This window comes from Amblyomma americanum, chromosome 7 (assembly GCF_052857255.1).
Source record: "Amblyomma americanum isolate KBUSLIRL-KWMA chromosome 7, ASM5285725v1, whole genome shotgun sequence".
Lineage (NCBI taxonomy): Eukaryota > Metazoa > Arthropoda > Arachnida > Ixodida > Ixodidae > Amblyomma > Amblyomma americanum.
The window spans coordinates 173,918,554-173,936,818 of NC_135503.1; the positions used below are offsets into that span (position 1 = coordinate 173,918,554).

Below are 18,265 nucleotides of genomic sequence, written 5' to 3' on the forward strand. Positions count from 1 at the left end.
CCGCAGCAAGCTTTCAGCTACGCTGCTAAGCATCAGAACGGGATAGTCCGCATTTTTTAGCCTTTCGATCTGCCGCCGAAAACTTGTCTCCATCTGATGCTCACACGATTTCTTCAGAGCTGAAAAAAGCGCGGCTCTCGATATTGCCCTTTTCACGGTCTTTGAATGGCTTGATGAAAAAGGAAGAAACTGTTTCTTCGCCCTAGGCTCGTACCTCCAACATAAGTGTCCGGGTTGGAATTCAAGGCGTAAGTCCAGGAATTGCAGCGAATCCTTGGCTGGAAGCTCGTGGGTGAATTTCAACTCTGGGCAGGTTTTGCGAAAGGTCTCCAGTACGCTATCCTTGAGTCGCTCAAAGTCTGTTGAATCCTCTGTTCTGCACAGAACCAAGAAATCATCAACATAACGAAAAATCTGTGTGACGCTATTTTCTTTCACAGATTCTTGTATTCTCTTGCCGCATGCGGCCAGGTACAAGTCACTGAGTAGTGGTGCTACCTTAGACCCGATGCTGACGCCTCTTTTTTGGATGAACAAGGAATCCCCATGAGCGACGATCGTAGAGCCAAGATAAGCGCGCAGCAGCTCTAGGAACCCTTCCACCGACACTCCGGCCGAGTTTTGAAATGAAATAACTCATTGCTCTTCAATGCTTTCTCTAAGTATGGCCATCAGTTTCTTGTGCGGAATTGAATAATACATTTCTTCGATGTCAATCGAGAACCCGTACATTTCGGTCGTTTTGAACCCTTTTATCTCAGACGTTACTTCTTCAGACTTCCAGATTCTAAAAGGATCTTCTACCCTCAACAGGTAAAGTTGCTTGAACAAGTGCTCTGACACCAGCTTCTGCCACGTGTCTGCTTTTGAAACAATGGCGCGGAAGGGGATACCGATTTTGTGTGTTTTTGCGTTGAAAAACACCGACAAGGTGCAAATCTTGGTAGATTCTATCTTGGAATACAAACGGCTCATATTATTCTGTTCAAGAAGCACCTTGACTCTTCTTTTAGCTTGCTTCAGTTCTTTCTTCTCGACCTTGCGGAAATTTTTGTTGATGGCTTCTAATGCTCTTGTGTTGTAGCTACCGGAATCGAGCACTACAAAGCCGCCCTCTTTATCTGAAAGACATAACTTTAAGTTATTCTCCTTAAGCTCTTTTACGGTCTTTTCAAAACTATGCTTACAATGTCAGCGTTCCTTTGAACGGTCCAAGACGTACGGGTTCTCGATTGTACGGGTTCTCGATTGACATCGAAGAAATGTATTATTCAATTCCGCACAAGAAACTGATGACCATACTCAGAGAAACCATTGAAGAGCAGGGAGTTATTTCATTTCAAAACTCGGCCGGAGTGTCGGTGGAAGGGTTCCTAGAGCTGCTGCGCGCTTATCTTGGCTCTACGATCGTCGCTCATGGGGATTCCTTGTTCGTCCAAAAAAGAGGCGTCAGCATCGGCTCTAAGGTAGCACCACTACTCAGTGACTTGTACCTGGCCGCATGCGACAAGAGAATACAAGAATCTCTGAAAGAAAATAGCGTCACACGGATTTTTCGTTATGTTGATGATTTCTTTGTTCTGTGCAGAACAGAGGATTCAACAGACTTTGAGCGACTCAAGGATAGCGTACTGGAGACCTTTCGCAAAACCTGCCCAGAGTTGAAATTCACCCACGAGCTTCCAGCCAAGGATTCGCTGCAATTCCTGGACTTACGCCTTGAATTCCAACCCGGACACTTATGTTGGAGGTACGAGCCTAGGGCGAAGAAACAGTTTCTTCCTTTTTCATCAAGCCATTCAAAGACCATGAAAAGGGCAATATCGAGTGCCGCGCTTTTTTCAGCTCTGAAGAAATCGTGTGAGCATCAGATGGAGACAAGTTTTCGGCGGCAGATCGAAAGGCTAAAAAATGCGGACTATCCCGTTCTGATGCTTAGCAGCGTAGCTGAAAGCTTGCTGCGGAAAGTGAAAGGAGTACAAGAAAAGAAAGGTGGACATGAAGAAGGCATTGAAAGGGAGGAATTAGCTGTGGTTCCGTATGTTCATGGATTGACCCACAACCTCATGAAGATTGGCAAGAGGCACGGGGTCCGGGTTGTTTGCTCTGCACCGAACAAGGCAATGAGCATGTGTGCTCGAGTCAACAGGCAAAAGAAGTAGCAATGCCAGATCGCACACCGAACAAGATTTAGCGAGTGTGTTAAAGGTGTGGTTTATAATATCCCTCTGGCCTGTGGAAAACAATATATAGGACAGACGGGAAGGTGCCTTAATGATAGGATAAGAGAACATGCATCATCGCTATCAGGTGCCCCAAGTAGCAATCTAGCCCTGCATTGCAGAGATTGTAAAGAAAACAAAAAGGCAAAGAAGTGCGCAAGTGTGAGCCCAAGTTGCATGAAGTTCAAGTCATGAAAAGGTATGCAGACAAATTGACACGTGAGATCCTTGCGGCATTGGCGATACGGGAAACAGGACAGCGGTGCGTCAGCACACCATCCATCTCTCTATCAAGAAAAGAAATTTCCTTCTTGAACGAACCCCACGGGAGATAAAAGCAAGAATTTTTTGACAAGGAAACAAAAAGCGCGGATTCTCCAATAAAAAGTTTAGTTGACAGTCAGCCTCGTGTACGTTCTGTGTGTTTCTTTCTGTGTCTGCGTTGTGGTTTTTTTCGGCTGTTCCTACCAAGAATAATAAATACTTGGACTGTGATAATCACTTAAGAATTAACGTTAGTAAAACTGCAGCCGTTATGTTTCAACCACGTCTCAAACACTTTGAACTTCCTCTAATTGAATTAAACAATACAAGAATAAAATTTGTGCAGACTGTGAAAACTCTAGGCGTCTACTTTGGAGCAGATATGTCGTGGAATGACCATATTAATTATGTCGTTAAGAAACTTTCCAGAACAGTTGGTATCATGTGCCGCCATTGCTTCAATTTGTTTACGTCAGTCAACATGTTACTTTATCACTCTTTGTTCTCTTCCATAGCCAACTACGGATGTATGGTGTGGGCAACAACAAGAGCCGAAAATATTAACAAACTCACAGTCTTACAAAAACGTATTATACGCATTGCATGTAAAGTGCCGTATTTCTTCCACACTGCGAGCCTTTTCCACCGACACAACGTTATTCCAATGAAATCCATGTATAATTATAGGCTGTGCCATAAATATAAACTCGCCATAATGAAAAATCATGACTCCTTACTTACACTTGCTGGGTTAGAGCGAAGCAGAACTGTGTATGATACCCGCGCAGCAGAGGTTTGGAATGTTAAGAAATGCCGCACAGACTATGGTAAACAAATGTTGCAGCGTACTTTACCGACACTTCTGAACCAGTTGTACTGCCACAAGAATCTTGATGTCTCCAATATTTCTCTGAAAGAATTGCCCCAATTGTTCCTGTGGTTCTTTTTTCTTGCTATTACCATTTTGAGTGGATGTGTCAATTTTGCTGTCCCTTATTTTCTCCTCTCTGCGTTTGCCTTTATAGGCTCTTGGACCTAAAGTAGTTCTTTTTTCCTTTACATGCAGAATGTACTGCGTACTGAACGTACATGTGTCGTTCTATGTACTGAACATACGTGTTTCTTTTCTTTCCTTACATTTTGTTTGATGTCCTTTTCTGCCGCCGTCAATGCTGCACTCTAAGAGGAAGCCTGGACCTTTCAAGCTGTCTATGCAGCTTTTTTCCTGGCTGTTCTCGCAACACCTAGTTGCGGAAATAAACCTTCAAACCAAACCAAACCAAATTAAAATCCGGGTGGCGCAACAGCGGTGAACTCATTAGCTTCCTTTTCAGGGCCCCAAAAGCATCCTCCGCGTTTTCGTCCCAGCGAAAGGCGACATTTTTGGCTGTTAAGGCGGTGAGCGGCTTAGCGAGCTTGGCGATTTCCTCTATGTGCCTTCGGTAGTAACCGATCAGGCTGAGCAACTGCCGGACCTGGCGGACGCTAGTCGGGGATGGAAAATCCGAGACACACCTTAGTTTCTCAGGGTCCGGTCGCACGCCGTCAGCTGAAACAACGTGCCCGAGGTATTTCACCTCGTTTTTGAGGAATTGGCAATTAGAGGGCTTCAGCTTGAGACCCGCTCCTCTTAGTCGCACCAAAACCTGCTCAATATCGCGCCAATGGTTCTCAAAACTGTCACTGTATATGATTATGTCATCCATATACACGGAGCACAGCCTCCCCAGAAGACCTGCCAGGATAACATCAGCGGTTCTCTGCCAGACAGCAGGGCTGTTGGCCAGACCCATCGGCATTCTTTTCCATTCATAGTACCCTGAGGGCGTGTTGAATGCCGTTTTCTCGGCATCTGACGGATCCATTGCTATTTGCCAGAATCCCGCCGCCATGTCCACTAACGTGAAGTACCTGGCAGAGCCCAGCTGAGAAAGCGTCTCCTGTATATTGAGGATGGGGTATGGATCGATGTCAGTTACGGCATTTAGTTTGCGGTCGTCCACTACCAATCGATACGAGCCATCTGGCTTTTCCACTAATAGTGCTGGTGCTCCCCAGGGTGACTTTGAGTGTTCGACAATGCCGCGATTAATCAGGTCCTGCACCTGCCGCTCCATCTCCTCACGTTGGGAGTAAGGAATCCTGTACGCACGCTGGTAAACGGGCGATGAAGTGCCGGTTTCTATCCTGTGCTTTATAACGCCACAGCAACCCAAATCCAGGTTGGACGCGGCGAATACCTCCGAGTAGTCGTTCAGCAAACCAGCCAGAGCCTCCCTCTCCCTAGATTTTACGTGAGAAAGATCGAACGACGCCTTTGGAGCAGCCGAAGGACTAGCATGCTCTACAGTTGCGAGTACCGTATCGGTGGGCTCATGTTTCTCTATCGCAGAGGTGAAGAAAGCCAATGTTTTGTTCTTGGGAAGGCTCAGTGGCTGCTGGCTACAGTTGACAACCCGTAGGGGCACTCTGTGGGCGTCATTAACTGTCACGAGGCACGCGGCTGCCTTCAGGCCATTGCTGAGAGAGTCGACCGGCTCAAGCACTCCAACAGCGCCGCTCTATACATCTCAAGGCCCGCACACGTACAAAATGTGCTCCGACCAAGGAAGGACGACCGCCTCATCGACCAGCCTGACGGCAACACGCGAATATACCTTCTCCAATGATCCCACTGTTTGACGGGTGTCAATATCGGTAATGCGAATCTCAGCCCCTCTCCTGTTCAAAAACGGAACTTTTGAGCCGCCCGCATTAACCTCTTCCTCAGAGAATGAGACTACTGCCTTCCCTTTTCTCAAAAAATCCTGCCCTAATATACCTGACACTCCGTTTGGCAGAGACACCGTGTCCGGGCATACGTAGCAGGGGTGCTCCAATGCAATTCCGCCGAGAGAGACGTGTAGCCGGTAGAATCCACTTATGCCAAGAGGATCCCCCGTTATGCCTACAACTTTGGTTGCCATACCACCAGACGCTTCCAACACCTCGCGGTCCCCCTTCCTTCGAAGCGTGTTAAAACTGCTCTCCTTAAGCAATGTCACCTTTGACCCCGTATCTATCAACAATTCCATGCAACAACCATTTAACTTGCAACGCACTACAGGGCATGCCTCGTCGGCCACACAAACCACCACCACCTCATCATCCACTGCTGCCTCCGCACGCTCCTCAGGATGGGGAATACTATCTAGTTTTTTGTCTCGGTATCTGGAGCCCCGATGTAGGCTTGCTTAGGGCGTGTCTCGCCTGCTTTTCTTTGTGGCTCCCCACGGCGCACGTTTTGGCAGAACCTGGCGATGTGTCCTTGACCCTGGCAAGCGAAGCAAACGATTTCTTCAAAATCTCGCATACCGCGCCTGTAGCTTGGTGGCGGTCTCCGGTTTCCAGCGAATGGGCGCTGTTGAGCACGCGCTTCAACCTGGTGTTCTACCTTCTGAGATAGCAGCTGTTCTAAGCGATCTAACCGCTCTGTCAAGAGAGCAACCTCAGGGTTGAGCACCGCTCTCTCTATGACGCGTACTCTCGCTGCGGCTGTCGTTAACGCCTCATTTCGTTCCACATCCAATGCGGCCGCCACGGCTTGGTCGAAATTGCTCGGGTTGTGCGAGAGCACGAACCGGCGCACGGGGTCTTGCCGACCAGCCACGAACAAAGCGGTCATTTCCTCTTTAAGTAGATCCTCAGCGTATTTCTTATTTAGCTGGTCTCCTTCCTCCTCCCTGCGTAACGTATCGTGTGCTGGGCGCTGAAGCCGCGACGCAAACGTTCGCACGTCCTCCCCTACCATCTGTCCGGCATCACGGAACCTCTGCACCCGCACGTGACGTGGTTCAGTGTCGAAATGCTCAAACGCGAGCTTATTAAATTCCGCAAATGATTTTGTGGATTTTATTTTTTCGTCTCACCATGCAAAATCATGAGCAGCTCCTGCCATCTTACACCTCGCCATTCCCAGCATTTGAGCATCGGACCATCCCCCCATTTTCCCAATCTCTTCTAGCCTGGAAAAGAAATCGCAGGTTGGAACCCCTGTCTTATCTCCCGTAAACGTCGGAATGACGCTTCCTAATGCCAGCATGCTTGCTCCGAGCGACGGCTGTGGAGTGGGAGCTCCCTCAGATACAGACATTTTTTTTTTTCGCTCAAGCCCTCCGGTGCCTCAAGCCTCTCAAATGGGGGTAAACGTCCCACAATGAGTCCCGTGATTCCCTTTTGATTACAATATTGAAGTCATGAATGTCGCAGCATTCAGAGGACATTTGCTTTTGAGACCCCACTTCTGACACCAGTGTGACGACACCCCATAATGCGCAGGTCCACACGGGACGGACAGGCAAAGAGACACCGTATAGCTCAGTTTAAACCAACAGATATATTCAATAATTATACATGAGAGGCTGGGGTGTCCGAGCTTACGTGCCGACGACTTCATGGGGACGATGGAGGGGCTCAGGAGTTGATCTCGAACGGTTGCTGGCAGAAGCTGCACGCCGTCGGGCTTCGGCGCTGAAGGCCCCCTTGGCGAACGATGTCGTCCTGAGCGTTCTTTCTTCCGTACTCCTTGTCGATTTTTATATCCTTCTTATTCCCCACATTCCCTAGGTTGAGGACACCCACGCCGGAGTGGGAGGGGCCTAGGGCTTTCACTTGGGCGCACAAACACACCACCGCACTTATGGTCTCGCCCCCGTCACGTGTTGAGTCCGAGGCAATGAAGGGTGTCGTCGAGGTAACGTCGGCTGTGGTAGACGGTCTCTGGCCCGCTGACGGTTCCCGCGGGTCATCGACCTGCGTTCTCCATCAAATGACACTCGCCACTCAAGGCCGGAACGCGGGGTCACTAAAAGGCCGGGAAAGTGGTCCCTTGTCCTAGGATGTGCTCGGGAGTGTTGGTGATGATGCCCGCCGTCTTGTCACGGGGCCAGGCCCGCCGAAACGAGGCCCTCTGTCCCCGGGACGGTCACGGCAATTGGGGAAGATAACGCCCGTCTCCTCGCTGCGGCGGCGGCGGCGGCGTTCGACACGTGCCGACACTATGGAAAGGGGGTCCGGTTGTGCTTAAACCCCTTAGTTTTGGTCGTTCACTCTGAACGAGTATGGCTCGGTAATTGGACGCAGCTGTCACCTGGGTCTTCTCCGTGCGGTCCATGGCGGCAGGCCCGAAAGCAATCCCACTCAAGTTGCTTGCAGCCGTATACAGTAGAAACATGTGTGCTGGCTGCTTCCAAAACGAGGCCGGCTGTCGCCGATCTCCTCTCTTCCAGCTGAATTGCTTTCCCTTGAGTGCTTTTGCCGCCACTGGGGGCTCCGTCTACGCCGCGCCGTCGAACGCGGACCCTCGTAGCAAACACAAGGAACGTCACAGTGCACTGACACCGCACAGCACACGGGCGCCTTAGCGTTTTTCCTAAAAAAAATGCAGCCGCCACTGTTCTCCGTGTTTTTTCAGCGCATCATTTTAGTTTGTTTCGCCGGCTGCCTTCTTCATTCGTGAAAAGTTAGAACCGTCAACGGCAACGACACTTCTTTGCTCGTGCGGGTGTCAAACCGGCTACAAGTTGACTAAAGTAAAGCAGCCGTCGTTGTTTACCGTGCCGAAAGATGAGGAAAGACGCCGAATTTTCAGGCCAGGAATTTAAGTACATCTTGACATCCTGATTGAGCCAGGATCCGCTGGAAAATTTATTTGGCATAATCAGGCATTCGTGCGGGTCCAGCGACCACCCAACACCAACACAGTTTCCAATTGTCAACTGCTTGCCGTTTTACAATCTTTCCAAGACAACGCACTCAGGCAATGCTGACCTTAATGTAGGTAGTAGAGAAATAAGTTCTCTCCTGGATGCATGCGATGCTCCTGCTCAAGAAGACAGGGTTGCTGCAATCGACCAGCTCATTGAGAAAGGCAACCTAGCTTCAGCCGAGCGCATGCTTCAGAGTATTCCTGCTGAGCACAGAGAGTATCTAGAGCAGAAGAGCGTATACCGCCTTATACATTATAAGGCATGCAGGGTATGTTGCCCGAAACTTTCTGACACGATATCACTGCACGCACTGCAAAGCCTATTGGAAAGCTCCAATAAGGAAGGCAGAGATTCGGAGTTCAGTGATATGTGGCAAGGGAGGGTTGTTGTATCCTTCGCAAGAACTTTTCCGTGTAGTGAAGAAGTTAGAGGATATATTCACTGTTTTCTTCAGTCGCGAGGAACTCCGCAGTGGCAGCATAGTAGATGTAATGCTGCTTGTGAAGGCAAATTTTGGTTATGCCTTAGGTTGCAGCCAGCTAGCAGATGAGCTCACAGCAGAGTTGATGAATTTCTATATGCTGACAAGGCTGCACTTTTATGTAAAAGGGCTGAACCAATTGCGACAGGAACGACGTAAAAAGAAATTGCACACAAATATAACCCGTTGTTCATAGTGCCTCTCTCGTAGCAGCCGTAAGCAGTGCCTTGAGAAGGAGGTGGCTGCCCGTTTGTTGTACCAACAAAATTGATTAGTGCAGTTCCCCCCCCCCCTTTTTGCAGGTGTATCATGAAACATCGCCCAATTTAAGAAGCGCCGGGACCGCCTACCAATGCCACCACCGTGGCAGGAATTATCTTTCTAGATTTCAGTGAATGTGTACTTTGGGAAATAAAAGCTGAATTTGATGAAATAAAGCCTCGTCGATTCGGGATATCTCTGTTCAGGATGCATAAGTACGCGTGCCGGGATTGTTTGGCTAACTTTAACAGTGAATGTGATTGCGCCTGGACGAGCATCGAAAATTTTGATTGAAAATTAAGTGATTTACTCATCCACAATTTTACTTCTGCCCTGTTTGTGAGCTCTGCGTTTAGAAATGCATCCGGATCGTCGTACGGAGGTTCTGTCTCTTCGTCGGGTCGGCTTTATCTTCGACCAAACTTGTGAAATGTCCGCCTTTCCACCTTTTCTGGGCTCTTTGCCTTGAGAGGTATGTTTTAATAAAATATGCATTAGAGCTGCAGATGTCTGATTTTCGGTGTTACACCAGATGCACACAGCTTTCTCGGCGCTGCGAATGCAGCGCGTATCGCGGGCATGTCGCGGGTTCTTTACATCCAGTGCTCCGGTGCCGCCATATCACGCTGTGGACGTGAGATGCCGCACCCGCGGGCTCTCGCTGACCCCACTACCTCCCTCTAGAACACTATACCCGAATGAGACGAGCTGAGGCGCTTCCGTCGCGCGCCATCTGTTGGGGCTCTGGCGTACATTTTGAGGAGGAGGAGGAGGAGGAGGAAGAGGCGGGATTTTTCGCACATTCAGAGGAAGAGGTATTTTCCGCGGACGGTCTACGCCGATGACACCGCCTTTTCCGTGACACGAGCTCCTTAACGCTGACGCGTTAAAAAGGAATCGAGCCGGTAAACTTTGGATTACACGCGAGTTAATGTTAAGAATAAAAGCACGAAATGATCTTTTTCACAAATATAAATCCTGGAGGGATAAATTGTTAATGGCGCGATACACAAAAACCGCAACAAGTTAGGTACCGATATAAAGAAGCCATGCACCCGCTATTATTCTAACAATTTTTCTGAAATTTGTTATGATCCTCAAAAGACGTGCCCCGTTGTAAAAAACTTGCTCAGTAAGCGTCGTACCTTTAATCCCTCTGAATTAAAGATCGATAACCAAATATTTGGCGGTGCGGCTCTGGCAAATATATTGCGGTGCGGTTTTGCATAGGAATTCTTTTTATTTCTACAAAGCTTTCCGCTCAATTATGAAACACTTTCACAAAAATTACGGCGCTACGGAACAGGAGGTGTCGCACTCAAGCTATTTCGCAGCTATTTGTCCAACCGTTCCTAATTTGTATTTATGTAAAATATTGCCTCGGATTCGCAGTTTAAAAATTATGGGGTTCCTCAAGGTTCCATCATCATATATATATATATATATATATATATATATATATATATATATATATATATATAGTGCATTTTTTCCTCACGAAACTTCACCGCTTTAATGTCTGTGCAAACAAATGGCATGAAGATGTGTTGAAACGACTTTGTGACAACCAGATGGTGTGAAATGTTAATAAAACGCAATATATACCTTTTTCAGCTGACAATAAACCAATAACATTGAGTAAAGCAGAAATTTGGGCAAGTTGGTACGTATCCATTTTTGAAACAGCGCAACAAAGACGGGACGTGGAAACTGAGGTGTAAAAAAAAATAAATAAACCAATAAGTAATTCTTTCACGCTTTCATTCCAACCTTCCTCCCTATAACGTCTTTCAGTGCATAAATAATTAGGTGTGCTGTGCCACGTAAACATCCTATGGTATTACCATGCAGACGTTGTAACCTGCAAAACTGCCCGATACATTGGTATCCTAAATAAATCTCGCCCTTTCTCCCAATACATTTGAGTATGCAACTATAGTTTTCCACGGGCCAGTCTAGCGTGCAGTACTGTTTGTTGGTATGGGGAGCGGGTACGAACACAAACTAGGAAAAGATTTATATCCTACAAAAAAAAGGCCTTCGTTTCATTTAAAATCTGTCTAGATATGACTCTGTTTCAGCATACTTTAAAAGAAGTCAGATATTTAGTATAACATCCCTCTATAATCAACGACTGTGTGAATTTATATACGTACAATGCACAACTTATTGTAATGCGTTTTTAAATACGTTTACTAATACCGACCCACACTATGGTTTAAGAAACGTCAACTTCCTAAAACCTCGTATAAGAACCGGGTATGACGAGCAGTAATTGCACTGGCCGACGCCGAACCGTTTGAGCTTTTACCCTCGTATATTTGATCTTCTTGAACATGCATCATCCTGGTCATCCCTAAGAAAAAAATCTAAACCATACTTTGTGGAACATATGTGATTATTTGTGCCCTATTCCTACTGTGGTCTCGCATTCTCTGATCTTCTAACTGTTCGTTTGTGTACGTAAAGGATTGTATTTTTATGTGTTTGTATGTTTAATTTATCGGCGACCAGTGGGAGACAGTTTTGTTTTGCTCCATTCCCACCAAGTTATGTTGTGTATGTAATCTGTGGTGCCGAAGGCCGAATCAAGTGACTTGTACGTCCCCTTTAGCCGCGGTCGCATGACAAATTTGTGTTTGCTCTAAATTTCAATAAATTTAAAACATGCGTCTTTCGGGTCAGCAGGCAAGCACTATAACCACTGAGCGATCGGAGCGGCTACGTAATATTTTGGTCGAAGCCTTTGTCAGGCATGCTGATGTATCTTGCGATGAAAATAATTGAAGATTTTAATCGTGAAAGAACATTGCGCCCGAAGAGCGGTATTGTACTTGCTCCCAATCACAAGTTAGCACCACAGCTGCTGATTCGCAACGAATCGACGCTACAGTAGGCAAACACCGCCGATTCAGTTATGTACCATCCTCGTTAACCTGCATATAGAATCTACACCTCCGCAGCCCAGTTGTAAACGGCCACAAAAAGTACTGGTTATCCAGGACAACCTCCTAAGCAGCATGCCGATAATGGCTCGGAACTGGTCGACTACCGAGGAAAATTGGCTCCAACAAATGCCTCTAATGGCAGCTCAGTGGGGCGCTACCCGATCCAGTGTTCGAGCCAGTTCATCCCACTCGCTTTCCAATCAGTAGCCATTAATGGCAATCAAGGTAACTGATTGGGATGAATGGCATTCCTTGGCTATTCAATATTAGCCATCCAAGATTCCTCATTGGCGTATCTATTAGAGAAAAGTCCTAGCGCAAAAACATGCAACCACAAAGACAGAGCAGACGAGACACAAGCGCTTGTGTATCGTCTGTTCTGTCTTTGTGGTTGCCTGTTTTTGCGCTAGGACTTTTCTCTAATTCAAGTATGCACCAACTAGCCCAAAAAGAGGTGTTAAGGCGTATCTATCATAGGTAGGCGGACAAACTCAGCAGCTATCCAATATTTGCCGCACAAGATTCTCCCTGATTGTTTATCAAAGGCATCCAGCGACACTCGATGACTACCCTGTATTGCCCACCCAAGCCAATGCACTGGTTTTTCGCCAAAAGCATCGATCCACTCACTGGCTACCGAATATTTCCCACCGAAGTTAACCACCTGGTTCTTCACCGCATGCATCCAGGCGCACTTACCAGCAGTTCCATTAGTCGTTCCCCAACATTGCTTACTATGCATTCTGTGCTTCGCACTGCTAAATCCATCTATGACGAATGTGTGATTTTGGCAAGCGTTGTCTATGCAATTAGTTTGTAAATGTCACAGTCTATTTTTACATGAATTGAAAATTAGCAATCCATTAATGAAGTTTATCGTTTGAGCATATATTGAAAACAAAACAAAGAGCCGCAGGCTTCAGCGGGCAGTGGAGGCTGCGCGGAAGCAATTATTAGTCCTGTAAGGTATCATTAATGCTCGACCGCTTCGTAAAAGGCTCCGCTGCTGGAGCAGGTCCCGAGTTCGAGGCAGAGGCTGCACTGAGGGCAAGCTCAGGTGCTATCCCAGCCAACTAGCACCTCAGCCAAGCGCATTTTGTGGCCGTCTACCCCGGTTAGAAGCTGCCGACAGCCACCTGCTGGTGTATGCCGGGTGACCTGCACAGCTGTCTTCTCTTTTTCGGTGATGGCATCTGCACATACAAACAGCAAGATAAAACTTTATTTGAGAAAATGCATTTTGGACAATTGAAGCTAGGATAGCTTGTATATGAAGTAAGGATAAAAATAAATAAAATTTCATCCCTAGCCCCCCAGCAGTGCCTTGTCAAAGTAAAGGCTTCCATGCTGAACTTGAGCTTGTCAAAAAGGCTCATAATAGCCTTCAAAACACTGGACGCAGCTTCTAGCAGCTTGCGAGCTTCTAGCTGGACGAGGTGGCGGCGCTGAAAACAATTAAGAAGCAAATGATTGTGAATCAGAATTTGAAATCACAAAAATAGAATTTCTTCTACGAAAAAACAAACTGCTCGGCTTGTTGGTCATGAATGTTAAGTCTAACAGTGCAGAAAAGAAAAGAAAAAAAGCTTGAATAAGCGCTGCAATCCTTGTCCTTTTTTGCGAAAACATAATATCTGCGTGTTTCAAACCTGTTTCAACAAGCAGCCGCTTTCTACCACGACCAATGGGTCGCGTGCCCACAAAGAAACACTCTGATGTAATTTACCAAATGCTTTGCTCCATGTGCCCGGCCTCATTCATCGGCTTGACAAAAAGCCTCGATCAGAGAATCAGGAAGAGCAAGAATGACATCTGGCCAATGATTTCGGAAGGCAACACAATCGCCGAGCACTGTCAACACGTCAATTACAGGATCGCGTGCGGAGTTAGCGTCTTAATTAGCCATAAAGCGTAATCCGGTTAAGAGAAGCCGCGTTGAGTCATGAAATATCAGGCTGACAAAGGTGACTTTAAATAGAGAGGAGGTTAGCGACGTCACCGATCCGTCAATGTCCGCCCCTGCTCTTGGATTCACAATACACAAGGGCAGCAGGGAGCAGCCAAGATGGACGAGGGAAGCGGCCCGGCTTTGGAGCCGGAGGGAAAGGGTAGACAAGGAAGGAAGGGGACAAAACAATACCCACTTGAGGGGATGTGTCGGTGTCCAGACACTGGAGGCGAAAAAAAAAAGATGTAGCGGGAAACAGAATAGATGCCCGAAAGGAAGAAAGATAAGAGGAAAAAACGCAGAAGGGGAACAGGCAAAAATTGGCTGTGGTTTAGCTTTGGTTAAATCTGGTTGAATTGCGAAAGCTCGCTCAGCTGCTTCGGATTCTCGTCGTTTTCCCAATCGTTCTTCTCGTTGTTCCTCTGTTTCCTGGGAACGCTGCAACCTCTTCCTCTCATTCTTTCTTGCTTGCTTAGCTTCCGCCTTAGAATTTAACTGTTCCGAAGAAGTAGAGCAACAAGATTGAGATATAGAATCTTCGTCGGTAACTTCCATGGCGAGATTGATCAACCAACGCGTAGCGCACCGCTATATATCCCAGTGAAGCCGCCACGGAGCGAGCGCAAGGCGAGGAGGTCATCATATCAACGGAGGGACCACCTGTTAGGCGCGGCGCCGGCTATGGGGGCCACGGCACACGCGACGAGCGGCTCCCTTCTAGCTGCGGCGGGGAGCAAGCTGACGTCACGCGTCGTCATAGCAACGGAGAGAGCAAACATCACACCACCTGCTAAGAGCAGCGCCGGTTCTGGGGGGCCACGACATATTGCGACGAGCGGTAAGACCTGGCGTAGTATCGCTTTCGCAATAAAAAAGAAAGACGACAGCGGGTTGCACCCTACGCATGCCACCAAAGGACACATCTTCTTGGAGAGACAAGTATTGAACGTACCAGCCGAACGGACTGTCCCCTCCTCGGTCGGCGGTGGTCACCAGAGCAAACCCGGAAGCTGGCGTTGCAGCGAGCACTCTCGAAGGCGGGACTTGAACGCAGCCACCGTCACTTAGAGCGGCATTATATCGCCCGTTTGAATATCCCTTAATAGACTTCGTCGTGTATTAACAGAAGGAAAGCGAAGGCCGTTCCCTGCTGCTACTGGCTCGCATTTCCGTCACCCCTCTGAAGGGAAGGAGTTGGTCTCGAAATTTTCTACTGAAAATAAATTATTGGTTGTCTCAGTACTTTCCAACTTTTGTTTTCAACACTCTACTTCGACTGTACGACCATTGCACAATACCTCAAGACATGCTGTGCCCCGGCGATGCCACTTCAACAGAACTTCGCCGAAGACGTACAGCTCAAAAAATTTATGCAACATCCGCCGGTGCGCAATGACCCCTAAGTTTGGTGTCCTTAAAACTAAGAATAGGAAAAGGAGCAAAAGTGAAGCGGACACATGTCCCACGGCAGCTGTATCCCATCTCAGAGAAAAATACCGCACCCGATGAAGAATTTCTTGATTTAAATGTAACGTCAACCATTGCGCAATGACCTAATGGTTGCTGCCATTAAAAAAAACAATCATGTGCATAGTCAGCGATATAACATAGGAGTGAAAAAATTAATCTCGACAGGTTGTTTCACCTGACTTTCTGCAGTTATTAAAATAGGCTTTTTGACTTAGAAGAGCGCGTTTTTCGGCGTAACATTGACAGTTGCGTAATGAAATAAATTACAGTTAATATGGGCTAATTGGCAAGCTGCTTAACGAATAATGCGTAATTAAGTTCTAACTATTACTGTGAATATTTGTAATTACTGGGAGGCATGTAGCTCCCCGTTAAGTAATCTACATATCAGATTTTGAATGTAGAAAACGCGGTTACCCTGGCCGCTCTGGCCCAAAAAACTTTGGCTACATCGCGCCAAAATACGTGCGCTTTCTAGAAGCTTCCAGGCAGAGCAACTTATACTGCCAAATTAGCAAAAAACAGCCAATGATGTTGGGCTACAGCGCCGAAGGTAGCACGTTTTCAAAACTAAAATAAAACTGATTTGAATATTACTTACGGTAGGTTAGCACCTCTCAATAATTAAGGAACCTAACACTAATATGAAAAAGGAAATTATTCTATATTTCTTAGCCAACCTGCTATTTAGGACAACTTAGCTGTGTTCTGATGCGCTACAGCACTGATAATACTATGGAGAAAACGTGGTTACCCTGGGCGCTCTGGCCTGACACCAATTCTAATTTTCCTTCTATCTTGAGTGTCAAGTGTGATGTCCGAACACCTGAATCTTGCATCGTGTTCACGCTTCGTGTTCGTTCAGCAAAATTTTGGTTTAATTTAAAGTTTAGCATAGAGGGATTTCTTTAGTGTAATCTGTTTATTTTAGTGTAGGTCTGGCGGGACGGATGGGTTTCAAACGGCGCTCGCTTTTGTTGTGTGCGGCTTGGCGTTCGGTGTCCCGTTTGGTTCGCCTCGCAGAGATCACGGAGCTGGACTTCCCTGGTAGAGCAGGAGAGTCCTGGAGAACTACAGAACGAGAACCCATTCCCGCACGTCCTGTCAGCCGAGCTGCGTAGGAGCAGCTCGTCTTCCCGACGCATTGTCTGGTGGCGGGGGTGCTGTTATGCCTGGCGTGCCTTCCAGCCCATGTTCATAAAAACGCCGACTCCCCGACCCGGAATTCCCTGAAACCCACCGCGAAGGTGAATGAGCCCTCTGGGGGAGACGTGACTGCAGGACTGCCAGAGGCAACGACGACAATAGCGTTCCCACGTGTTCGAAAAGGAATGCCGGAAGCAGCGACGACAGTAGCGTCCCCACGTGTTCAACAGGAATGCCAGCGACGACCATAAGCGTATTCGTTTCGGTGCTCGCCACGACGAGGTGCGGTATAAGTGTGGTTCCCCTTCAGTCACGCTGGATTTGAACAATTGCCCGAGTGTCGAACCTTCGACAGAGCTTCCCCGTTCCGGTCACCAGTACAAGCTCTTTTGAAACCTGCTGGGCGACAGCCTACAATCCTGTGTCATGCAGGTGCTCTCCGGGTCAACTTTTGCGCGGTCCGGACGCACGTGCGCGGTCACCTGGAAGCCGCGGGGACGACAACGTGACTGGGTCCTGTTCCCTTTCCCTCGACCGAGTTGCGAAGAAACATAAGGACCGCCCTGCCGTGGGTGGTACCATCAGTGCCATCGTGTGATTAGACATCATTCTTTGAACTGTATTCCCCAGCTAGGGATCTGGGGAATACGAAGAGAATTTAAGGAGCTGTTGGTTTGATGCCAGGAGAGAGCCCCCCTCGGAGAGATACCAGAGACTCCCGACTGCTAAGAAGCTCTCTTAACTGAGAAGCATTTTCAGTTGCCCTGCTTGTACATTATGTAAATATTTTTTGTATAAATTTTCCTTGCCTTCTTTTTCCTTCGTAACCACGTCTCCGATGCTCCTCGTCCCTTCTCCGGCCCAACCACGCTACCCATTCCCAACAGTATACCACTCTGCTAATCATGAAGGGGGCACTAAGCGCCAGACTTCCTGCTCTCGCATGCCTCAGTGCTTGTTTGCTATTCTTTTGTCTAGCCTGATGGTTTGATGTGCCATGACCGTGAGTCATGACCGTGAGGCTGTCAAAAGAAGCATCAGAGATTGAGAACCGCCAGGCAAAGCAGGGTGTCTGTAAAGCGCCTAAGGGGGTTCGTTAGCCAGCTTTACCCAGTCCCGTCAGAAGAACAGGGTAGCGCCGGGGTTCGGCACGATAGTGCTGATACCTTTAAAAGAAAGACGAGGGCTGTGATCTAGACTAAGGTCCTCTCAAGGGACGCCTGGTTCCCGTGGGCGGCTTCGTTACCTGGCATACCTTGGCGGCCGGGGACCGAAATCATTGAGCGATGAGTTGGATCGCAGTCGCGAGTACTGTGGTGAAGAATTTGGTGGGAAAGTGGAGTGATCCAACTGAACTGAACGACAGGCTCCGCGAGAGTCTGAGGATGATTGTTTAGCCTTATGGTTTGGTGTGTGAAGACCGTGAGCCATGGCCGTGGGGCTGTCAAAAGAAGCCGTGTACCATTCTCCCATGGAGTGGTAGAGACCTGCAATGTCGACTTAGAAGTGTTTCTTTCAGCCATTGTGGCAGTGCATAGCAACCGCTAGCGCTTGGCGTCGTCCAATATGGTCCCCCTCGTTCATTTGAGCCGGAAGGGGTCAAACGTACAGGGCGCGTCTTCACAGTTCAGGCACTCGAACCCGTTCCATCGCATGGTGGTCATGTTTGATATGAAACCAGTCAAAGAAGTGGCGACCGGACATGGTCTGGGTGAGACGTGTGTATTCGTTAGCGAGATGCGCCTCACGAAGTCCCCGATATATGTTCACCACCCGCA

The 18,265-nt window shown here is 47.8% G+C and overlaps 1 protein-coding gene across 1 annotated transcript; it reads left to right on the plus strand.

Moving 5' to 3' along the window:
- The first annotated feature begins 1,292 nt into the window (after positions 1-1,292).
- Positions 1,293-2,162, plus strand: LOC144098220 (uncharacterized). The gene has a single exon (XM_077630718.1). It carries the CDS (start codon positions 1,293-1,295, stop codon positions 2,160-2,162), a length of 870 nt encoding a protein of 289 aa, XP_077486844.1.
- The last annotated feature ends 16,103 nt before the right edge of the window (positions 2,163-18,265 follow it).